General features: G+C 34.7%; 1 protein-coding gene across 1 annotated transcript in view; it reads right to left on the bottom strand.

Annotated features, from left to right (window-relative positions):
• AP3B1 (adaptor related protein complex 3 subunit beta 1) overlaps positions 1-26,048 on the bottom strand; it is a 153,965-nt gene that overhangs the window by 54,665 nt on the left and 73,252 nt on the right. Inside the window, exons 14-20 of the mRNA XM_080362158.1 lie at positions 24,506-24,615; positions 17,406-17,582; positions 11,338-11,524; positions 10,251-10,381; positions 7,981-8,092; positions 6,514-6,667; positions 3,484-3,658 (exon numbers count right to left, since the gene is read on the bottom strand). Of these exons, the coding sequence (XP_080218284.1) occupies positions 3,484-3,658; positions 6,514-6,667; positions 7,981-8,092; positions 10,251-10,381; positions 11,338-11,524; positions 17,406-17,582; positions 24,506-24,615 (1,046 nt within the window). The remainder of the gene's footprint in view (positions 1-3,483; positions 3,659-6,513; positions 6,668-7,980; positions 8,093-10,250; positions 10,382-11,337; positions 11,525-17,405; positions 17,583-24,505; positions 24,616-26,048) is intronic.

Here is a 26,048-nt window from a genome sequence, read left to right as displayed (position 1 = left end):
TATTATACTTGTATAAGGAGGTCAACAGTAGCTGATTTAAAAATCCCACTGTAGAGACACCTACTTATACATGCATCATCCTCAAATCTGTATTTTAGCTTTACAATATTTATGCTTACAGTATAATATGTATCTGAACAGCTCAAGCTACCCATATTTCAAAATGATATAAAACACTGCAGGACAAGAGACTGACTTTTCTATTCACTGCAGCTCAATTACAGTGAACACAACAGCTTTTTCAAAATTATTTTTCAAGAGAAAAAAATATGAAAGCGTTAATAATGTGTTCAGGAAAAATAATCTGAGGATTTTGTAACCCATTTTAATGCTAGTAAATGCATGGATGTATGTACAAATTAAGCTCTCATCTGAGTGTAACTGAACCTTTTTTATTATTAAAATTCTGCTGAGCACAGCAATGGTACCCAACAGAACATATAGAATGGTAAACACCACCCAAAACATCAGCTATGTAATGTAATTCATAATGTGTGACGGAGAAGCTATAAAAATAGAGCCTACTAACTACTTCACTTATCAGTATATATATCTCAGAAAATCTTTTAAGTTTTATTTAAAGGGAAAGGAAATCCTAATGAACCATCTCCCCTTATACACTGACCAAATAAAGAAAAACCTGTAGCAGAATAAGGTAAGCAATGGCTTTTCCAATAAAAATCTATTAGAATAAACCCACATATTTTTGAGATCCTGGCTCAAACCATCTGCTTCCTGGGTGGTCTGAAAAGAAGTCAAGTAGGAAGCAGAAAAATTCTAACATCATCCTGGAAATAAAATAAACATGGCTGGTTCTTGTAAACTGTACCTCTACACAAGGGCTCTAAACAAGACTTTATATTGTTCTCTAAAGTTTGTTAACACTTGCTTTTCTTTCCAGTTTGGAAGGGATTAGCTATGTCATCATCAGTTAGCTCCACCTATCATCACAGGGCTCAAAACACATATTTCTCAAAAAAATCTGTTAAGCTAGTTAGCATAACCGTCACCTTTGACACAAAATACCTGTGATTCTTCTCATCATCCCCTCATCCAATTACACCTCTGAATATAACCAAGTATCAGAAACACCCCAAATAAAAATGGAGGCATCCAGCCTGGCTTAAATGGAAACTAACTTCATGGCTCTAGAGATTAATATAGTACACTGAAACAGTCCTCTGTTCAAGAGTGTTAAATTAACTTGCCCCTGCCCCCTCCATATATGATCACTGATGTTTGCTGTGCACCAGTGATTGCTTGTTGCCCTTACATCAAATGTGCTAATTTCTTATTGAAAAATAATTTACGGAACATAGATATTTAGCTTTTGCATAGCGAGTTCTATGCTGTCTTTTCAATAATCTCCTCCTTTTCTTGCTACCATGCATGTAAACTCATTGCTATTTGTTTTAATATTTTTGTGATGTTTAAAAGGTTTGAAATTTTTTAGTTCTACCCTTTGACTCTGATCAAGACTTCTGCCAATTCCTTATAAATACTTTTTGTTCCCAACACAATTATTTTTAGGTGCTTCTTAATCAAGTAAGACTCCAGGACTACTGCAATGCTCTTTCTCTTCTTTTAAAATCCAAGGGCTTGACAATTTTCAACTGACTTCCACAAAACAATCTCAAGCTTCTTGGAAATTCTGGTTCTCATATTATGAAGTATATTTGACTTAAACATTCTCAACTGCTGTTTTAAAAGACAAAAAGCTTTATCCTAGTAGTCCTCACATAACCTGCAAAAGAATCAGAAGGGTAGTCAAAGAAATAATGAACAATGGGACTGATATCCTGAGAAAAATTGGACAAATGAAGCAGAGAGAAGACACGATTGTTTGAATAAGGTTTTGCAGTGGCTGCTCAGGACTAAGCAGGTCAGAGCACCTACTAGTTTCTAGTGAAGAAATACTCTGCTAATATGAGAAGCTGCAAACTGTTAAAATTAATTCATATCCCGTATAGCATCAAGGAAGTTTATTCTGAGTGCATTTAGGTTACTTTTGTTGTGCTACCATTTTTCGGCAAGATCCAGTTTGGCTTCTCTATTACAAAAAACGTGGACATAGGTGCATTACCCAGTGTAGTATTTGGTTAGAACACAATGATCAAATCACAGAAACAGACCTCCATTTCTCAAATGTCACAATCTCACTTCATATTTTGTTCTACTTAGTCGAAGAAGGGAACAGGTTAAAAGTTAAGGTTACAACTCAGAGTTCCTAGGAGGACCTATACAGCTACAAAACAGAGACCACGTACAAAGTAATTTCAAGATCTAGAGAAACAGAGAGCTTTACTGCCTCAATTAAAGAAAATGCACACCAAAACAGCTTAGTAAAGTTGCAGCCTACTCTCTTAATTGTTCTGCATCAGAGTATCATTTAATTTTCCAAACCACAAATCAGTATTAAAATGGAAACTTTTGAGCTACAAGAGCAGAACTCTTCAAATTTTAAATAAGAATATATGGAAATAAATGCACAGGAAATATTTGATATCAGAAAAATAAGTTTCAGAAATTCTTTCACTCTTCCACCTTAAAAGATCTAGCCAAAGTTTGTAATTTATTTATTTATTAAAATTAAAGTTAGGTAGATTAAGAGAAACCAGTTCATACTTTTAGTGCTAGCTCTATAATGCTAGCTTTAGTATAATGAACTTTTAACCTCTTTTTCTTCACTAAGGTAAGCAATTAAAACTTAACTGACACATTAATGGCTCTGTTGAACACCTTTGTATCTTCACACATTTCCAAATCCAATCTATAAAAGACTTATTTGAAAGTTTGCTACTTCATAAATGTTGTAAGAAAGCCAATGCAATTTGAAGTAATGGAATCCTTTACAAGTTTTATTCCTATCAAACACAGAGAGCAATAAAAAGCCGATTACTTAAGCATATTAATTCTGCTATCTAAGGATACATCTCAAGTATAAATGCATTAACAGCACTATTCCCAATTTTAACAGGAAATTTTAAACCAAAGCTAGTGGTTCTAATAGAATGCCTTCAAGCTCCTAAGCAACAATGTACTAACATCTCTTTCTTGGTTTCGCTTCCTGTCAGACCCAGGTCCTGTACTAGTTATACCTTGAAATCCCATTTTAATATAATTACCATCCCAAATAAGGATGTTATTTTTGCGAACTACCCATGTACTATGCTTTCACTAGTTCAACAATAATCTAAAAAAATTCATTAGGTTCTATTTTTCTTCTTATTTGTGGAGTAAAAATATAATGGAATTAAAAACAAAATATGCTTTCTGTTATAAAATATTCTTACTTGTTTAAACTATTAAACCCTTTGGGATTGGTCTTCTCATGAAAGGTCAAAATATTTTTTTCAAAAATGCTGGTTTTTTAGAAATCCATATAACTACTACCCATCCCCATTCCCAGAGAAGGAAACACATAGAGAAGGTTAGATCCACCTTTTCATATTTTATAAGGGTTTTTAAAAAAACATATTTTACCTTACTAGAGGTAGGACTTCTAGATTTTCCAGATTCAAAGTCACTTTTTGAGTCTGATTCTGACTTGGAGTCTGAAGAACTTTCTTCTGATGAAATGGACTCTGTATCAGAGGAACCAGATGTGCTGCTTTCTTTGGAGATCCCCTTTGCTTTCCTTTTAATGTTCTCTGAATCACTACATATTGAAAAAAAATGTTAAGAGACATGTAAAACCTCCAAAGGTATATGCTTAGGCAATATCCTAGTTAACACTTCAAAGTTTTATTAAATGAGTTTTAAGCCAGTATTTTTTTCACAATAAAAAACTCAGCTAAGATGGCAGAAGTAGCAGCTTATTTAAGGCTATGGAAAATTATTAATAATAGAATATTATTAATAATAGAGTTATTAATAATAGAATATTATTAATAGAATTAGTAATAATAGAATATTATTAATAATAGAAAATTATTCTATCACATTAAAATTTAAATCATCACATACAATCTAATCCAGTGAAACAGCCAAACAAAAACATGTACATGTTAAATACTAAAAGTATTATTTGCCTGAAATGAAGTTGTGACATTTCAAAAAGAAGTGCAGACTCTCTTTTGTATAAAGAAACTTTCAGACTATTCCACCTACGATTAACAGAATCTTGATGGGTTATGTTTTTTGCAAAGTAATATTGCTGTAGAAAAACAAAACAAAACTCAATGCACTGAATTTATTCCTTCATTAATTCTTCTAAATCAATCCACCTAGAAATAAGACCTATAGTATCTTCAAATATTTCAACTCATTAAAGAGTTTGTACAGAAGACCCAATACATTCTGAAATCTTTGGTCACACTGAGTTACCTTACAACTAATGGACTTTGGAGACACTATTCTTTACACAGTGAAGTTCTGTTCACTCTGGAAATGTTGCATTATGTTGCTCTGTGCTAAGAGCTACCGAGTATTATCAAAATCTGCCTTGTTTGCCTCTCATAATAACTACTACCCTTTTTTCCTCAAGGGGAGTTACTATCTGGAAATATTGCAGGAAATGAAAACAGTTTTCTAACAGTTATCGTGGAACAGATAAATTAGTATCACATCTAGAAAGAAAATCTCTCTTCTTAGATCTGCAAGCAACTATTTTATAATTTGAAATCAGGTATTTCATCCAGTACATGATTCAGCTTCCTCTCCAAGACAATAAATTGGTTACTAAAGTGCTTGAAGGGTAACAAGGTCAACAATAATTAAACAAATCCAGATCACTCAACTACTAAGAGTCCCTTTGGACTCAAATTAAGTTGTTATACATTTTTGCTTAGCTGTAGGTGCTGTACAAAAGAATGTACTATGCTGCATTACTGTCTGAGATAGCAATGTTTTTAGAAGGGAAAAATACCGACAAGGAGAACTGAAAAATCTAATATGACAGAAAGGAAAACAGGGCAACGCCTTCCTCCTCCTCAAAACTTCCCAGACTGAATTGCCTAAATCAAATTTAATCAACATTATTAAAAATAAATATTAATATTTAAGCCATACTAATAATACCTATCCATGTAACCGAAGTTGAAATCAACCCCCGAAATTTTAATCAAAAGCGTTTTTTTCTCCGAAAGTATCAAACTTGAAGCTTGCAAAGCTAAAAATGAAACAAGAGTACACTTCAAAAAACAGTCTAATGTAGCATATCTGATTGTTAAAATCCTGGTGAAAAATACGTACTATCAAAATTACATTTCAGTATGACAGCATTTAAAAAGTTCTTTGAGGCCAATGAGCTAGACATAAAAATTCACTAGTGTATACTGTTTAAAGATTCTTCTTCATGATGTGTAACACAGGTACTGACAAAATTATCTACATTTCCTTAATTACCATTGAATAGAAGCTGTAGTTGCATCAACAAATAAGTTGTTGTGAACCCATTATATAAATGAAGTAAGTTGTTTTTCAACAATTTAGCTTATCTTTAAAACTATATTTGAAGATTAAAAATGTTACTTTATTGTACATCAGCCAGTTTTGATGGGTAATCATTGTTTACCTTACTGCTTAAAATTTCAGATGTTATTCTAATGAAAAGAATTTACTGGTAACTAGCTTTTTAACTTTGCGATGATGAAAAGCCTGTATTAATTTAACCTACAGATTTCATTTGTTCTGAACAGGAAAAACAATATAAATCACTTTTAAAATCATTAAATCCTGACTTAAATTAATAAAGTCATAATTAGGGCATTATGCTGTGTTTGTTATGGAAGTGGCAAGGCGAGCGGCTTTAATTACTGTCTGTAATAAAAGGAGCAGAGTGCGTACTGCGCCCCAATCAGCGCTGTCAGCCACGACTGAGCTGAGCTGCAAACTCATCAAGTGAGCTGGCAGCAGATTACGGAGTAAAGGGCGATCATGTCTGCAGAGGCCACTTGCTGACAGCAGTGGAAGAAACAGATTCATACAATCCAAGGTATTAGCCCCAATTACTCAAAATTTTAATGATACTTTAATACATAATAATGCTGTTGATAATGGGCAATCTTAAAAAGCGCTAACACTTAAATATCTTATGACCGTTTCCCTTCACAGCCCTTGCCTCCAATATTTGGATCATAATCTTTTTAATGTAACATTATTTAGAAAAATCAATTGTCTTAGTTACATAACGGCAAAGTGTTGAAGGACTTAATTTTAGCTCTCAGCAAAATTGCTGCAAAAGGTAATTAAGTGTTTCACACAACTGTTTGATCACTTATTCAGCCTCCCAAGGTTACATCAATTTTCAAAAAGCCACCCAAGATTTTACTGAAGTCAGAAATTAATTCCAAACATAAGAATAGTCTGATTAATGAAAATATGTACCCAGCTCATACACTGAGTATTACTGGCATACACTGATGTTAATGGCATATACCGAGACAGAAGACATCACTCTCTGGCCAATACACCCCCAAAAAGCCTAATTAAAGGCTTAGCAGTCTGTTTACAGGAAGAGTGCTTTAAAAGCTAGTACCACAAAAAAATAAAACCATACAAATGTATACCTACCTTTCAGCAGCAGCTCTAGATGTTTTCTTTGCAGCACTTTCTTTGCTCTCTGATTCACTATCACTAGATGCTTCACTGGAAGAACTTCCACTACTGTCATCACTGCTGCCTTCCTCCTTATCTTCCTTCTCACTTTCACTCCCAGACTCGCTCTCTGAAATAAAAATGGCCCTTATTTTTTTTTTTTTCTAAATATCTTACATAATTAGTATTTTAGGAATCCAAGTTTGTTTTAAATAAAAAATGTTTCACTATTTTAAGATCCAGTTGCAATATTTAGCATTATTTACTCCGTCTTAAAAGCAGGGAAGAAAATAACTTCCCCCTAATGTTTACAAAATTTTGTTGGTTAAAGACCTGTCCTCTTCAGCCTACAGTATTACACTTTATCAAATTAGAAAGTCCAATAATAAATTAATTGCATGTGCATTCTTCAAAATTACATAACCCTATCAGGAGTTGGAGGTGACCGCAAAATCTTTAATCTATACATTCAGTTAACTGCAAGATTATCTTTTCAACCAATGGCTTAATTAAATAATCTGTTCTTGAATACTGATAGTGATGATAATTTAATCACTGATTTAAACAAATTATTCATCCTCTAATTAATTGTATAGTTACCAAATATCCAAATATTGGAAGTGAATATATTATTTTCTTGCTTCAGAGATAATTACTATCAGTGATACAATTCTTAAGCACTCCTGTATATTTCCTTGGTTTAGGAATGAGAGGAATGAAGCTCCATATTCAGATGTTAAGGTGACCCTCTTCCATTCAACTAGATGCTGATGATTCTTGTAGGTCTCAAATGCTAAACAGTTTCTGTGTCCTAAGTCTGGATGTTCTCCACTACATCTGAACTATATTAATGTCTCCTGAAATGGATATGTTGGGAAACTGACTGGCTCACATTAAGTGGGAGACTGGTCAAAAGCACCTTTGCTCACTGCACTAGACAGGCAGCTGCCAGTCACATTCTCTAACATCACCCCCACTTATCAACACAGCAACATATGTTATAAAAATAGTATTTCATTAAAAATCCATTCCAAAACACATTCAAGACTTACCGTTCCCAACAACCAAGCATATGGGCTCTCTTGCCACAAAAAGTTAGCTGCCTTGGGTTTTAGTTGGAGTTACAAACTCTCATTACTCTTACTAGATGCAAAGGAGGATGAAAACAGCACAGCAACTTTTTTAACTGGGCAACCTTTTTAACTGGGCAACAAAGCAAAGTCTAAATCATATAATAAACATACAAGCCATATCTGTAAAATTAGCAGTTATTGCACAGCTACAGTGAATGTAAAGTCTTCCATGATTTCCTGATTTTATACACAGGTCTGGCTTTTTTTTTTTTTCCCTTTTAATTTCTTCTGGTTCTTCTTAAGTAGTGGCCAGCTGTGAAGACACAATTCTCCAGGCAGCACAGATTCAAGTTGCTTTGCAAATGCCCACCTGATGAACTGGTACTGGCAGATTCATCTTCCTCCTCTTCTGATTCAGAGTAGAACTTTTCAGCAGGTTTCTCTTTCTTTGTCTTACCTAGAATTCCAGTCCATTCCTTTGCCTGTAAATAAATTTCAGCTTAAGTTTACTTTTACAACCAGCAATACAAAAATATACACACCACATGGTGAAGAAAAACACTCACAGTAGTAGTATTTAGCAGTTTCTAAATAAATCCACTAGGTAAGTCAAGAGAAACTATTAAACTTCTCTTACTTTATACAATTAGAAGAACTAGAAGTTTTGTACATACCTATAAAAGATGATATATCTATTAGAGTGTCTAGAAAAAGATTTACTAAGGCAGATTAAAAGCATCACTAACCATAAATAAATTTCTATGCCAAAAGAACCTGAAGTCTGGCAGTTTTCTCTCTAGATTTGGCTGCGTTTAGCCTATGACTAGAATGATAGGTAAATATGGCTAGTCACCACCTTTATCAAGCCAAGATTTAAGGGGAAAACAGATGTGGGCCCAGTAGGCAGCTTAAGTTACAGCAGTATTCCACTTCCTTTGTAATTCTCTAAATAAAAATAATTCTTACCACTAAGAGAACACCAGAACACAGCAATATTGTGGCCAGACTTTCTTTCTTTCAACATCCCCCTTTACTAGTAGAGAAGCAGAAGCAAAACTCAAGCCAGGAAAAAAAGACGAATAGGCAAACAACTGTATCAACAGAGTGATAGAGGTCTGCTTCAGTGACTGCTCGGGTCTAGAACAAGACGAACGTTTGAAAAAGCTCTAACAGTGACCTGCAATGGTGTATGGCTCTAAAGACACACTGGCTTTCTCTTAAGACAGCAAAAGCTGCTAAAACTGTGTAATGCTCCACCCAGCAACTGATATTCAAACAGTCAACATTCTTTTGGATATGAATGACAATTTAATTGTGGATTGCAGCTTAAAAAATAAGCTTCACTCACATAAATTGTGTGGGCACATGCAGTATTAGAGGGACCATAAAATTAACGACAATGAGACACTCTCCAAAGAAAATACTTGCAAAAAAAAAAAAGGGGGGGGGAGGGAAGGATTTTCATGTTTGTTTTGAGGTTTAAATGGTTGGAAGGAAATGTTTTCTATTACGTTGTAGATGGATGTTACTCTATTGGATCTGTTTCCTGTTGTTGTTTTTATGGACAATGGCGCCTCCACACATTCTTTCCTACCGATCCTGTCAATTATAATACCTCACTTGATCTGATTGCCTTCAGATTCTCCCCATAAAAGCTTTCACAAGTTTGTATTAAATACCACTTTTCGTGAAATGTATACAGTTAGACGTCAAACTGAAATGCTTGTTCTACCACAATGCTGTTCACAAGTCATATCTATTTTTTAGAATTTTCCCTACCTATGCTATGCCTATCATCTTGCAGGCAATTTAATTTATGTGCATTTTACTGTAGAAGCTGGCTCACGACAAGGACCATGTGCTCTTCTGGGTCTATCTGCTACAACAGCATACTTCTGAGAGCACCACGAGTACACTACTTTCCAATACATTTATATTTCTGTTACTGTACTAGCTTTCACTGACATTTAGTAGGACTCTGGTAACTGATGTATAAATCACAAATCCGGTACCAGAATATGACTTTGTCTCAGAGTTTGCAATCCAGTAACAAAAAGCTATTGGCAGTAGAAGACCAGCCCTGTAATGTCAACAACCAACTAGTGCACTAATAGATGACATTTTCCTATTACAAACTTGCCTAATTCTCTCCAGATGATCTTAAATGTAAACCTTTGTCTCTTCCAAATTTTACACTTTGAAACATATATAATATTTCCACTTGCCACTGCCTTTCGTTTCTATTACTTGTTTTTTTCTATTTAGACTTGGATTTGTACATGAACAAACCTCTGCTCACCTCCTACTTTGGCAGTCCAGCTACAGTCATCATTAACAGCAAATAACATACTGCAGCAAAGCAAATATAAGACATATGAAATAAAAAGTAAGAAGAAGGGGAAAAAGGCTCATTTAATCCATGAGTGAAACAGAAGTGGCCTACAGCTGAACCACCTCTATCATTGTGAAAAGAGCAGGCATCATGCAGGTTTCCAAGCTAAAATAAGCAACAGGGATGTTCACATGCATCAACGTTTTTCAGTACAGCATACACATACTATTTAAATATTTGTAATTTAGGCTAATATTCTATATTGACAAGTGTATCCAGCCAAGTTACTTTTAATGATGCTAACGTACCGACTCAGCTACATCGACATTTCGGACAGAGGGGTCAGGTGCCACCTCTGGCCAATCGGACAGCTCCAGGTAGCCAGTGGCTCGGCTGTTCAGTGTGTGAGACAAGGTGCCAAGCTGGAAATGATCCCGATCTATTAAAAAAGAGGAGGGATGGAAGAGATACACAAACACCATGAGCTCTACCACAAAGAGCAATCTTAATCAGGGCTAAAGGTAATTGCCATTATATTACCTCAAATGTCATGGAATAAATATAAACTAGGAAGCTCTTCATAGGTCAAAAAACTGATTTCAGTCCATAGATTACAATAATCTCCCCCATAATGGTCAATAAAAAAGCTAATCAGTCAGTGTGTTTAGAGGTGTTGCTCTGAAATGTAGCTTCTCTAAAAATTACTTTACTGTGAATATTAAGAATGACAGCACAGTTAAACAATCCATATACATGTCTTGGCACAAACACATCCAGAATTTTAATAGTTTTTCTTCAAAATGGAGCTCCTTTAAGAGCTTCCAAACTCGGACTAAGTAAGTATGAAAATTAAAATTGCGAATAGTCACAATAATAGAGCATTTTTAATTAAGATAACCTGATAACCTTTTAATTTGAGAAGACAGACAATGGTCCTTACTTGTAAAAAGACATGGAAAATGCACAGAGAAAATTATGACTTCAGAGAAAAATAATAAAAACCTAATCTATTGAGATTCAATATTGAGATTCATGAAACATTTGCCACACTTGCATTAACAATCTTCTATTAAAGTCCAGATAAAAGACTAGAGCTATTTTCCTAAATAGAAGAATAGTTTTCCTCAAAAGACACACCTTCTGTTATTTAAATAAAATTTAAAATCCACATGAATAGAAAAGGATCAGTTAGCCAGGGTTTACCATCAGAGAAATGCACTGTGTTTGTATCATGCAAACCTTGCTTGTTGAAAAGCAAGTAGCAGGGTGAGTATCCTTGCATATTAATCATTTGTATTTGCTAAGTGACACAATTTGTGAGCATATTTGAAATAGAATAGGCTGCCACATTCCTTTATGCAATGAACATTTACCAAATGATTTTGGCAGTTATACCTTTAAAAGGAGACTCAAGCAATGGGGCAGGTTTCTGTGCCAGAAATATTTTTTTGGCATATTTGCTTAAAGCTCCACTCTTCTCATTCGGAACAATAAGCTGCCTAATAAATCTTGTACGGTCTCTGATGTCGTAGCTTTGATCATACTTGCCGAGATTTAATACATACTGGGTAAGCAATTTTGTCTGTAGAAAAAAACAGGACAAGAACAGAATACAAGTTATTTATGATTATTGATAACTCTGGATAAACATATTTAAAGAGGTAATAAAAATGAATGGTTATGTCAAACAAATGTTGTTCCACAGGGAATATGCATTTCTAAAGCTGCAAATGGAATTCTGAAGCCAAAGCACATGTCCTCTTCTGTATTGGGGAGGTGAATGCTGAGTACTGAGAAGCAGCCATGTGCTAGATTATTAAACTGCTGAAGTGGAAAGAAAGGCATCATTAAAAAAATAATCATATATGGCAAACCCGCTGAAGGGTCTACGTGAGGATAATGAATGTGGAAATACAACTAAAAACATGGCACTCAAAACTTAATCGGAAAAATATGCAGGACATCAAAACATCAGAGGGTATTAGGGGGCTGGCAAACTGCTTCTGCTGAGGTGTGTTTTATGAAGAGATACTGTCCCTGGCATAAGCAGTGTCTGCACTCTGACTGCACTCAGTTACTTTATCCTGAATTATGACCCATTAAAGCAGACACATGAATCACTGAACTGGATTACTGCAAATTATTTGCAGTGCATTTAGCTGTTACTTTTTCATAAAAGCAAGCTGCTGATGCCCTCTAAAACCCAGGATAAAAGACTTCTTCCATTTTTTTCTTGAAGCTTAAAGCCCCCAGTAATATTGGTCATTTATTTATTTATGTAAGAGAGCAACTTATATTATCACAGCTTTTTACAGCATAATAGGTCTTCCTAATTCGATGTCTGAGAATATTAACATGTATTAAATAATTTTAATAACTCAGCTGAATTTTTAAAACTAAAAAAAAAAGAATATAAAAAAATCAGGGACACTTTCCTAGTATCTTAGAAATACTGTAGTGTAACCAGAACAATAGTGCTGAACAGACTTGTATCCATTATATACATTTGAAAGAAGCCATTTCCTTTATATACAAGTAAACAGGAAAAAGAACAAAAATAATCTACCATCTTAAGGAAGTAATTTTTTAATATTTTGATTCAGAATGAATGAACAATACAGGGTTAAAATGTATTGACTAGGAAGATTTCTTCATACAAAGAAACAACTTTGCATACATATCTTGTTTATCATGCTATTGTTACAACAATAACACAGTTTCAATCATGTGAGAGGAAAAACATGTAAAAAAAATAATCAGCCCATTTTGTTACGTGAAATTTTCTGACAAAAGTTGAATTTAATAATTTCCACCTTGAGGATGCAAGTTAAAGTTTTTTCTGGAGATTTAAAAATGATTTTTGAGAATATTGAATAACTCCTGTAAGTGAAATACACAGAAAACAAAATATTGTTTTAATTGTAATCATATACAATGCAATATATGCAAGCATTTCGCAAAATACCATATGGTACCAAAGATTTGAAGAAATTACATTAGAATAATAGTAAAAGCATCGTTAAAAAAACACCCTGTCAGTGAAACACCTTTCATTCCTTTTCTTCTCTCTGATACCCAAGGATGGTTCTGTGAAAAGACATTTTTTCCTTCAAGATACTGTCTTAGCTCTGGGAAAGGTAAAACTTCTGCCGTATGTATTTCACAGCTTATTGGCAGCTATTTCTATATCAGGGTATAAAATTTTAAACAGCTGCATCTGATAGAACATACATAACCTGCATTCATGCAGGACTTATGCTGTTCAATCTAAATGGAATTGGAAGGGAGGGTTCCCAGGTAGCATGAATAAACCTACATGAGGGTACCTCCTACAGTCTTTGCCATCACTTCTCTGTAAAACAAAACAAAACAAAACAAAACTCTTTGGTGTCATGGGAAAAAGCTCAGCAGAATGGATCATAAAGCACAGTGGTCTTTGCTTGTGAATCGCTATAGGGATGGGAGAAGTTGAGGGCCTTGATGTCATGGCGGGCACTTTTTCAGTGAGTATTGATGGAGTTAGATACAGAGTTGGTCCAGAAAGATCGCATTTTCTTTAATGGGATCATTTTCTCCATGATCCTTTCCCCTTTTCCTCCTCCCTTTCTCTCCTCTAAAATCTCTTTTCTGTATCATCCAATACAGATAAAGAACAACACAGGTATATGGAAGAATACTCCATATCTACAATAATTATCCTTGCAAGCATCATATATAGTAGAAATAGTTTTCATGAAAACAGCATGAAAATACTTGGTTTCTTTCTTGTCTTACGGCGATGCAACCAAACAAGGAGCAGAGCTTTTCTACATGGAGGTAGCTAATAGAAACAATTAATTTTAATTAAAAACAAAAAGTAAACTAATGAATACACATCAGTTTTTCCAACAAAGAAATATCCATAAGAAGCTGAAAATTATTTCAGCAAGAATGTTAATTTGACAGAATATGCACACCATGGCTGCTTCACAGAACACTAAGACAAAGTATTCTAACGTATGATATTATACATTTATTATCATATGTTATCTGGACATGCTCATTATATAGGCATAATATAATTTATCTCCACACTGTTAGAATCTATTGTTAGTACATTTTGGTTTGGCTAATATGAAAAGTGTACTTCAATTCATCCTTCAACAACATTTTAGAGTCTTCTAGAGGCAATAGTCCTATTTAAAAATGTAATGCCTATCCTATATTAATAGTAATTAACCTTTTGGTAGACCCTCACCTGAAAAATTTTATCATACATGTATGACCAACAGATGAGGCTCTACAATGGGAGAAAAAACAACTAACAATCCACTCTTCGATATCACTGCCTTACAGTAACTTGATTCTTTAGATACATAATATAAGGCAGTTGTGTTGAACCATGTTTGATATATCTGTTTATATAGTAGGACTACTCAAGGCTTCTTCTGGTGGGACTTCTGTATTACACGACAGAAACACATCAAAATCGCTTTATTCTTCCTGCTATATGCAAGAAACAGCTAAGGCAATTAGATTATATGTTTTCTACATAACTCATTCTCTTCTATGACCCCCATTTAGACAGCTATCTAGCATATGCATAAGAATTTTTGTGTGTCTGAGTGATGAAAAAAGGAAGCAAGTTTACCAAACAACAGAGACAATGAGAGGAAAGCCTGTTCTTATTACATATTCATCCAGGTAGGATTGAACCTGAAATTCTTCTTTAAATTATAAACAGCTCCAACCTGACCCTCTCGCCCTGTACTCAGCACTGGTGAGGCCACATCTCGAACTCTGTGTTCAGTTTTGGGCCCCTCACTACAAGAAAGACATTAAGGTGCTGGAGAGAGTTCAGAGAAGGACAATGAAGCTGGTGAGGGGCCTGGAGCACAAGTCTGATGAGGAGCAGCTGAGGGAACTGGGGCTGTTCAGCCTGGAGAAAAGGAGGCTGAGAGGAGACCTTATCTCTGTCTACAACTACCTGAAAGTTGTTGGTCTCTTCTTCCAAGTAGCAAGTGATAGGATGAGAGGAAATGGCCTCAGGTTGCATCAGGGGAGGTTTAGATTGGATATCAGAAAATATTTTTTCATGGAAAGGGATTGTCAGGCATTGGAACAGGCTGCCCAGGGAAGTGCTGGAGACACCGTCCCTGGAGATGTTTAAAAGATTCACAGGTGAGGTTCTTAGGGGCACGGTTTAGTGCCAGAGTTAGGTTAATGGTTAACTTGATGATCTTGAGGGTCTCTTCCAACCAAAATGGTTCTGTGATTCTATGAAAATTCATGGGGTGATCACAGGGCTTAAAGGATGTTGGTTATTCTTATAAAAGATCCTGAATCTTAATACGCATTACTGAGAATGTGCTGCATTAAGTGTTTGAACATATACTTAAGGAAATTATTAGCCAATAAAATAAGATATTTACAGAAAAGGAAAAAATAACTAAGTCTTATTTCGTCCAGAATGTTGTTTTCCAAACAAGACTTAACAGATGAGTTTTACCTGCCCTCCCCTCACCTGGGGAAAGAGCTCTTTTTTTCTGTTTGGTTGGTGTTGAGTCACTCTTGGCTATCCTACCACAATTTTTCAAGAAAGTGACACTGTATCTTTGAGATTTTCCTAAGTCCATTGGCTTTGGATGAAACTAGTAAAGGATTCAAATAAGTATTATGTGGTGGTGTAGGATATGGAGGGAGAAAACATGGGGATAAAGAGAGATGGACAGACTGACCACTGAGCAGTCAAGTGTAAAAGTTTTGCCTTCTAAGTTTGAAAAATTAGACTGAAAAATGGCTGGACATTTAGGAACTCAAGACATTCCAGAGAGAAAAGTTTTAATACTGCATAAAGAAGAGTTACTCCTGGGAATAAGATGTAGGTATGGGAAGAGTGTTGCTAGCTCCTAAAGGCAAAACCATCATATTCTACTTTGGAAGGAGCTCCGAATCATGCCAGGTCAACCACCTACTCTGTTTAATTTTGTATATGAATAGCTTGACCACTTGAGATGACAACTTACTTCTCAACAACCTAAACCTAAGGGAGGAAAACACCCTTTGACAAAATGCATAACTTAGTAGATATCTCGGGAGATGTTTTTTTCTGTTATCATAACTATCATATTTTAGTAAAGGGTTATGCAATGCTTATAATGACAGTTTATAATGCATTAAGATGTGAAACTGGAAGAAGAGAACCACAGAAATCACTGTCTCCTTGTAGGCAATGGATTTTTAGTCAAGTATGGTGTGGAAAAATTAGTCCAATATTAGAAAAATCATATGGAAAATTAGTAAATATCATGTAACAGTCCAAAAGGAGACACTTCAGATAATTAAACCAAACTTTCCTTAGCTCAATCAGCATTTCCATTAAGATAAGCACTGACAGAAAGAAGTCGCCTTTTGTTACTGTCCCATAATAGACTGTATAAGCATAGGACAAACATTTATTTTTATCTGAATGCATGGCAAGATAGTTCATCTCCCACATGCCCTACAGAATCAAATCTTAGACAGATCAAATCTACAGTTGGATATAGCTACCAAGGAATGAGAAGGCATCATAGTTGCAGAGGTACAATATCCTGTGCTGTCTAAGTTGTCATAAAACAATGAGCTCTAGCAGCCCAGGAAGGTGTTTACATGTCAGACAATGTATTTCTCCTACATATGGAAAAAAAAATCTTTGATTTTACAACCTCTTAAAGTAGTAATTGGAATTAGAGTGAAAAATTATTGTTGAGATGCAATATTCCACAGCCAGAGAGTAACAAAGTTCACAGTGCTGTCATTGAGAAGAACGAGGCAGCTGACACCTTTCATAGATAGTGTTTTCAGCTGCCTGGAGATCTAAGTTCACCTTTTTGTACCATCTGACCTTTTCAGATTATCATTATTACTAAAGATGATCAAAACCCACCCTCTTCACAATGTAAAGTGAAATAGTAAGAAATACTGAAAAAGGGAAGGCAGTTACTATCATTGAGATGAGCATTGATGGAAGGACATAATGAGGCCTTTTACTGGCAGCTCCTTCTAGATATCCTGAACAAAAAATGAGCAGCTTCTTACTCAAATTGGCAGTACTCCCTTGAAAATTCTGTCTTAGATCCAGAAAACAGCAAATCACATCTGGAAAATCACATCTATCACATCTCCAGTCTGATATTAGTAACACAATTTACAAATCTATCCTATTTACATGAATTTAAAAATCCACAATCTCCCCGAGAAAGAAAGAGTCAAAAAAGAGTGATCTCATTGCTACATTCGTATTTACAATCCAGCACATAACTCAAAGACTCACGGTTAGATTTAGTCTGTTACACTTGTTGAAAACTGATGTTTAGCTTTTCTTCATAGAATAATATGGACCAGTTTTGGTTACTTATACAAAAGCAGTCACCACTATTATCTACAGACCATATAAAACTTACTCTGACTCTAAATACATACACTTCTGAGTTTAAGCTTACCTGCTTTGAGTTTGTTAAATAGAGTTTTGTGCCCAAATTTAAGATCTGTAACTTCACAAGGTCGTCTTCGTTGGTGAAGGTCTTGGCTGTCTTTCTCAAGACATCAGGTGCGATCTTCGGAACTCGTTCACAATATTCACCGATAAGCCAGAGAATACTGGCTCTGGCTACCGGAACCTGAGAAAACATTGCATACTTTAAGTTAACACATTCACAAAGAGTATTATATTTGCCTGCATGTACATGTATGTGTTCAGTAACAAGTTAAACAAAATATTGTTTAAAGACAACTGCCATGCAAGAAATACAGACCCAAATTAAATGCTGTTCAATATAGCCACTGTGATAGATTGCGTATTAGTACAAATGTAAGATCCAGATCCTGCCCCAAAACCCATGCGTTACGAGTTGACAAGATAGAGCAGGAATGGACACACAGCCACACAGAAGTGACATGCTCATGTTAACAGCACGGGCTGGTGGCAGCTGGGAAGAGAATCGAAGCCTTCGAGGTGTGGGTGGGCATTCTTGCCACCAGGATACACTGAACACCATGTTGAAATAAAACAATGCTTTTTATTACTATATTCATATAGAAACAGTTCCAAACAATACAGTATCCCCAAATCCTGCCTATCTAATTTAAAAGCACAAGAATTTATTTAAGACTATTGCTACCTTTCCTTCATTTTATTTAAAATTTTATGACAGTAAGACTCACATTTCTGCAAACGCCCAAGCTGAACACAGGATTTTGGAGAGACATAAGTTTAAAATTAGGGCTCTCAATTTCTGAATAGGATGTAAACCCTTAACTGGAAAGACTCTGACCAGAAACTTCACACAGGTCTTACTCTTTGGGAGCTACTTGGCTGTCTCACTGAAATAACTGGCAGTAGCAGTTTTAAGATGAACTCTTAGTGTATGGCACTGACTTCAGAAGCACAGTACTGTCAGAGATGGAGGGGAAGCAAAATGGAAAAGCACAGAAGGAAAGCTCATGCTACATGCAGAGTTTCACTAGAAATAGTTAGGAGTTAAATGAAGTAATATACACACACTCTTCTCAACAGTGACCAAGCCTACATTACTTGGTGGTCAAATTAAAGATAGCATCTGTGTTACATACATCCCTGAGAACACTGTTTTCCTTCCTCAAGAGGAAGGAAGAAAGCAGGCAATGAGAAAATTCTTCTAGGCAGAAGGATGTCTTACATAGCAACTATAGACTGTGGTGCTCTTCCATGCTATACAGACTCTTGTTCAATAGATATTGAAATACTAGGGAAAAACATAACCGTTCTGTCCTGTCAAATGACTGACCATAGCTTAGAAAAAAATAATGCTTCCAACTGTAACTTCAATTCGAGCTAATGTTGCTGCTTTTTTCTAAAAAGTAAACAACATTTGTACCAACACTTTCCATCACTCCCTATACTTCACAGTGATCTTTTTTAACAAGCTTACACTTAAGCCAGCTTCAGTTCTGCCTTAGGTAAGATTCACAGGAGACACAAGCTTAAGAAATTCAGCATCGTGGTTCTCAATGCACTAATTCTTAGCAACTTTTATGTATGTTTTAATTACTTTTCCAGCATATGTCAGTTATTCCTGTATTTCTCAGGATTCCTGTATCTATTTCTCAGAATTACAATGAGAATCAACTATTAAGTATCCTACCCTGCATACATATAAAATTTGAAAGTACAAATTCAAGTAAACTACCAAGGTTCAGAATAGCAGTTCCCAAACAATGATCCACAGTCCCTAATACATGGCCCACTAAGCCATACTAAGGAAATACTAATTATGATAGCAATAAATTTTCATTATTAAACACGTTTTACTGTTCCAAAAAGTTTGTGAACTGCTTTGATTAAAGTCAACGTGACAATATTTGCCTCTGTACTTCACACTGTTGCAAATAAAAATTAAAAAAACCCAAAAAACAAAAAACCAAAACCAAAACAAACAAAAAACCCAAACAAAAACAAAAAAAAACCAAAACAAAACAAAAAACCAACCAGGACTGTCCTGGGGAAAACAGAGGGCAGCCTCTGCTGAAAAAGAAAACAACCAGATCATGGAAAGACAGGATGTAGGAGCTCAACAACACAACAAAAAAGCCCCCTCAAGAGACGAATGTCAAGTCTAAACATGGAAATGATATTTACGGTAATATAATGTATTGAGAGTATTATAACACAGTATTATAACACAGTGATTTAACATACATAAATATATGTAAATACTGATTGAGACAGAGATGATTCTTTTTTTGTGCATTGATGAAAAATTCAAATGGTCTTGGAACTTACAGTGTGAGAGGGGAACAAGCTACTGAACAATTGCTAAATATAAAAACTTTAAATGTAGTCCGAACATGTTCGCCTGCAAAATGGTAAGACTGATGCCATTACTATACACTGATTTCAGAAGGGAAAGAGGTTATTTCTAATGTTCCAAAGGTTACACTGCATTAAGACCTCACTCCCAATCTATTATTTTAAATTGGGCTAAAGAATAGTAATTGAGTGGTACATTAAATTTTCCAGCATTGGAGCAGTTCAAGTTGCCTGCTGTACAGATAGATACCTCTAAATAAGAATATATAGGCAACTTCAGATTTCAGTTATGCTAGATTTATTTTTCTAAAATATTTCATTACAGACTTGTTAAAAGAGATCACCAAGTACCACAGTTTGGGCAGCAGTGTATTAGAAACATTCCTTTTCCTATTATTGTCTTTTCATAAAGCAAAAATAGCGTACAGAGCAGACCAATTTCAGTAACAGCATTAATTATGAAAGACAAACATCAGTACTGCACTGTTCCTAGTCAAACCCGGACTACACTTTAAAACCACAATTAAATACACTTAAATATATTTAAACAGTGTGCATTTACGCACAGCGTTTTACTCCTTAAAGTTTTTTCCCAGTTTGTTAAATCTAATTGTTAGTGTAATAAGCTAGTTTTAGAATGTAAAATAAATTGACTAAACAAGGACTAATTTGAAAAATAGTTACAACAGAGGACAGATGAAATCTCTCATGAGACTCTGCCTTTTAACCAGATAGTTAAATTACTATGGAAATACTGTATATATTAAATACAATTTTGTGCAACAAGAATCAGCATCAATTAGATACTTTTTGAATCAAACACTGAGTGGAAGCCATTTTAACGAACAGTGTATGTCAAACTGATGAACCCAATGTTTCTGTGTCACTGAATTCATCTGGGGTCAAAATCACACAATATTTTCAGACTTCTTTTTCCCTGTTTAAGTCTTTCAGTCCTCAGCCATGTAATATCAAGTGCATGATCCTGCAGCCGTTGTTTCCAGGGCATTCAAAACAGCAAACAAGAAATGAAGCTGCTTCTAGACCTTCACTGCCTTTTCCAGTACAGCTTAAGTAGGGACCTTGAATTGACAAAAATGCAGGAAATAATACTTTAATTATTCAGCCCTGCTCTGCATTATCCTCAAAGGCAAACAGGATTGTAAATTACTTCGCCTGATGTTTTATTCCATATGCCCCGAGCAAGTGGTTAAGTGCACTTTTTAAGCCTTAGTACCAGAAGGCAGTTTCTACTGACATTTTAACCCATTACTTGTCTGGAGGAGAATAAAGAAACAGTCAAAAAATAAAAACCAGCCAGACCCTCTCCCCTCAAAGCAAGACTGATTACTTGCAGCAGTTAGAGACAGATATAAAGATTCCACAGGTCACTGTAAGAAGCACAATTCAAAAACTATTGTAGTTCACCTCTAACCTTATTATACAACATACTTGGCTTAAGTACAAAAATGACCATTCTAGTTATGCACATTTGTGACAAAATAAGGAGATATTCAAATTGCAAATGAGGCCTAATTCTCTGCATCCAGAAGAAAATCTGCATAGTTAGCTTTTTTTTTGCTTTTTTTTTTTTTTTTAATTTTGTTTGCCATCAAAAATGGAAAGAGGGGTGAAATTGACAAGAAATATCAGTCTGGCAGCAAGAAAAAAAGGTAAAAGACAAGTGTTAGTTTTTTCATTTTCAAATGGTAAAGTTTCAAGGACTCTTCCACTATTTGAGCTGCCTTAGTAGCACCATAACAGAAAGTCCAGAGAAAAATCACACCAGAACTACAAGATTCCCATCACCCAGACCAAAAAAAATAACATACAAAAGCAAACGAAGAAAAATGAGCATTCTTTTCATATATGTAAGAAACAATCAACTAAAGGGCAAACTGAAACGGGCCTAGTTCTAAGCTTCAGTGTAAATGAGAGCCAGCAGTCTATAAGAGCTCATTAGTTTAAAATTGAACTTCCTAATATCTCTTACAGTTGGTCAGATATATTTAGCTTATTATACATCCTTTCACTTTCTAAATGGCTTCTGTAGATGAAGAAGACAAAAATTAAGACAAGATGAAGACAAGAATTAGTAAATTTCACATTGGATGACCTGAAAGAAACTTTGTTACAAAGGATTTCTAGGCACCTCATCACTGACAATCCTGATGTCAGGCTAACACAAGTGAAATTTAGAACATGAACGAAATACATTCAGGCACCAGCCCAAAAATGTACTCCATCCAGTTTAAAGCAATTTTGTCTGTTTTAATGGCAAAGTGTTCACCATTTACCTAAGCTAAATCACGAGAGAACGATCAAAATCATACTTTTACCTTAAGTGCTGTTCTATTTAATTATATTTAATTCTGTTCATGCTTTCGATTGTGTTTTATATAATACTACGTTGATTTAAACCCTAAACGCACCAGAGAATTTCTCTGCTCACACTCCCCCACTCCCTACTTAGTTTCAAGTTCATTCAAGATCATATCATTCAGCTGTTTCTCCTACATCTAAATGCAAGAGTCCTTTAAAGACAGTGCTACACTCTTGCATAGAGGAATAGGGTAGGTGCCTTAAATTCAATCCTAAATCAAAAATGAGCCCAGAACAAGTTTACTGAACAGAAGAGGTCAGGAAAAAATACTCTATGTAAACTATGAATGTACAAAAGTGTGTGTAAATGCATGTATATTGTATATCAATGTAACAAGGGTCAGGAATCCTTGCTTTGTGTCCCTATGTCACATAGCAGACAAAAACCAAGACAACTGTGTTATGTCAACTCACAACCAATCTTGTCAAATTAAGACCAATGTTTAAAACAGATGTGCAGATCTCAGGAATTCCAGTAATGCTTTATTAAATGTTGACATTTCAAACTATATATAATTATATAATCCAAATAACATCTTCCTAAATGTGTAAAAAATACGCTTATCCTTTTCAGAGTGTCTGAATGGGTTGGGGTGTTGGACTAGCTAACCTTTAAGGGTCCCTTCCAAGCTAAACCATTCTGTGGTTCAGTGAAAGAATACATCTACTTTCAAACATAACAGGTGCAAGTTACTTCAGGACAATAATAAGGCATTAAAATTATAAATATGAACTTATTCCAAATTTATTCTATAATCTGAAATCATAAACATACTGAAGAAGATAAATTTCTGCTAGTTATTATTTAAAAATAGAGAGAAAACTGCAAAACAAGATGTACAACAATCATCCTGGAGAGCCTAAAGCATCACTATCACTGCTTCCTTCTTGAATAAAAAGCATGATTCAGATTAAGATTTTGATTTTTAGTTTACTCCTATGACTACTCTGTTCCAAATATTCTTCTACTACTTACCATTTTCTGATACTCTGTACAACCTCATTAATGGAGAACACGAGTATGCTGAAGTAGTTCAGGCACTGAAATGCCTTATTTTCCCCCTTTTTCACCTTACAAAAAGGATTTTCTTTTCCAAAATAAAATTCCATTAATTTAAAACTTGGAACATTTACTCAGAAGTAATGATTGTATAAAATAGCTACAAAACTCTTAACTGTTAAACAGAGTATTTGGAAAACAACTGTTTTCTTTTATACCACATGTGGAAATATGATGACAAACTCACTTGGGGAAATCCCAGAAGCTGTGTATAATAAGATTTTACACAATCCATTAGACTGTAATTATCAATCAAAATATTGCACAAATTTTCTGAAAGCACAGGTGATTATTATAAAATAGGTAATACTTATTTGATATGTAGTTACAAAAGGTATCTTATAGCCTCTTTTGATTCTGGATATGAGCAATTCCGTAGAATTGTATTTTCTTTACATCAGTCACAAAGTTTGATCACCAGCTCTTTGAGAGATATGTTTAATCTGTTCAGGAAGCAAGAACTGAGAAGACTACATTTTCTTTGCCAAATCCAACTATGGAAAATAGAGGATTCACTAATTTAGAAACTATTTATTGCCCCATCAATAAATGTGTAATTATATGAAACTGAACAGTCCTATTTATATAATCTACAGGAAAATAATTATTGATAAATCAAAATCTGCCACCTTTGGGGATGATGCAATAGGTAGCTAATGGTCTTCAGCCCTACACTATAATTTATGATGGACCACTAAATGTTTTATCAATAACTGGGACTGTGAGGAGAATCTGGGAAGTAAATATTGACATACATAAACATCAATTTAATCTAAGGAAAGATAAGAGCCAATAATGTAAATTTTACTGTTAAATGCCACAGATTCTTAAATACTCTAAGGACAAAAATGTAACTTCAATAAACATTGCAACACACTCACAACATTGTGTCTGGTACCATGGAAAGGTCAGGTGACTTGGGTGTAGGGAAAAAGATTTTGAATAAAATTTTCTAAAGTCTAACCCAGATAAGTAAGGCAACAAGCTCCTTTGCCCTTATTTTCATTTGACCTTATCCATTCCACATTCTAAACCTGCTGTTCATCTTGACCTAATGGTACTAGCAACTCAACATCTCCAGGGATCTCTTTCAAAATAGCTTCCCAGATCTAAGGTACAAATTGATGTCATCTAATAGCTTCTATTTGCTCTTCCTTAAGATCACAGAAAATGATATTTTATGTCAAAAAAAAAAGAAGAAAAAGTTGCATTTCTCTAGCATATCTATTTTCATTTATGATATAAATTCAAAGGAGATGGTGTGATTTTTATCAGTCAACAACAAAAATAAGACCTTGTGCACAAATACTCACTGTAATGTTATCCAAGAGTTTGGCCATATGCTTAATAATTTCACCATGGTGCGCTGGCTGGGTTTGCAGCAGTTTCTTAATGACAACAACACTTTCAGCAACTACAATTTCTGTTTAAGACAAAACAAATTATTAATTTTAAAGGCATTTATGCAAAAGAAAAAGGCATAAATAATTGATTATAAAAGATGTTATCAGCTTTCAAAATACGCTTTGCACAACTGAATTCTATTTGCTCAGTAACGAAGATGTAAACCACTCTACTAAGTAATACAAGTTCAGCTTCCAGAAACAAGTTATAAGCAGCAAAAAGAGGACAGAGAAATATTCTAAATGTGAAAATATAATCCTATTACATGCATTTTTTGAAATTGCCTTTTAGTAAAGATGCAGTTCGTATTTTTCCTTTTCAAATTGAGGAACAGCATGAAAAAACATCTGTTTTTCATTGAAATTATGCATATTCATAAGTAATTTGCTGTCTGCATTAAAAATACAAACATGTTTAATTTTAAAAGAAGTGCATAGTGTTAAAAGTAACAGCTCATCCATAAGCAGCGAAATATCTAAACATTTCCTTTGGGCTTTTTCACCTTATAAACAGACTCTCTCAGGTCTGTAACCTAATCTCAAATGAAGCTTCTAAATAGCAAGCTGTTGTAAGGTTTACGCCAAAGTCATGCACTGCAGTGCTTAACTAGTGTAACAAGTAACATTCACAGCCTGATCAACTTGTATGAAATGTACAATTTTTGAAGCTGAAAGAAACCACTGGTGCAGAGGTAAGCTTCTATGCAAGAGTAGACTCATGCTGTAAGAAAAAACGAAGAAAAGTCAAACATGGCAAAAGCTGAAACCAAAAGAAAAAGTTCAACATAATTCTAATTCTCACTTCTACTACAAAAAGAGAGTAAATATTTCTCCTGAACTATCAATGTTTAAAGCAAAGAAAAAGCCCAACTACCATTCGTTAAACACCACAGAGGTTTTCTTACCTTTTGACAATTAATCTGACACTTGGACCATTCATTCAGCAATTAAGTAAGCTGAAGTTTCAAGAGAATGGGGAAGAGATGTCTAAAGATGTCTAAATTTTGTATAGCTTTTTTTAATAGCTTTTTTATTTTTTTAGAAAAGCAAACTTCTTTATGGAGAAAGGCTTTTCAAAAGCTCTCAGTACGCACCATTATGCCATAGGCCTCTGAAATGCTTAAATCTTTTATTGCAACTTTTTGTGCCATCCTTTATTTGACATGACATCTCAGTCATTTTTCTAGACTAATTTTTTGAAGCAAGGTTAACATATCTACTTCATATATCTCAAGATCCTGTACAATCCTCCACATCAATTTAATTTAGACTCTGTTTTGCCAGGTATGAAAATAAGAAGACAATTCTCAAAATTTTAAAATTACAATCTGAAATATTCAGAATGGGGAACAATTTAATTACAGCCTTCATCACTGAATGTTTTGTGATACTACTTAACACAGAGAAGGGTTAAGCAAAATAAAACTGAACCCAAAAAACTGAATGGATATGA

Source organism: Nesoenas mayeri (assembly GCF_963082525.1).
Source record: "Nesoenas mayeri genome assembly, chromosome: Z".
NCBI lineage: Eukaryota > Metazoa > Chordata > Aves > Columbiformes > Columbidae > Nesoenas > Nesoenas mayeri.
Note: the sequence above shows the minus strand (reverse complement) of the source record. Positions and strands in the feature narration are given on the sequence as shown.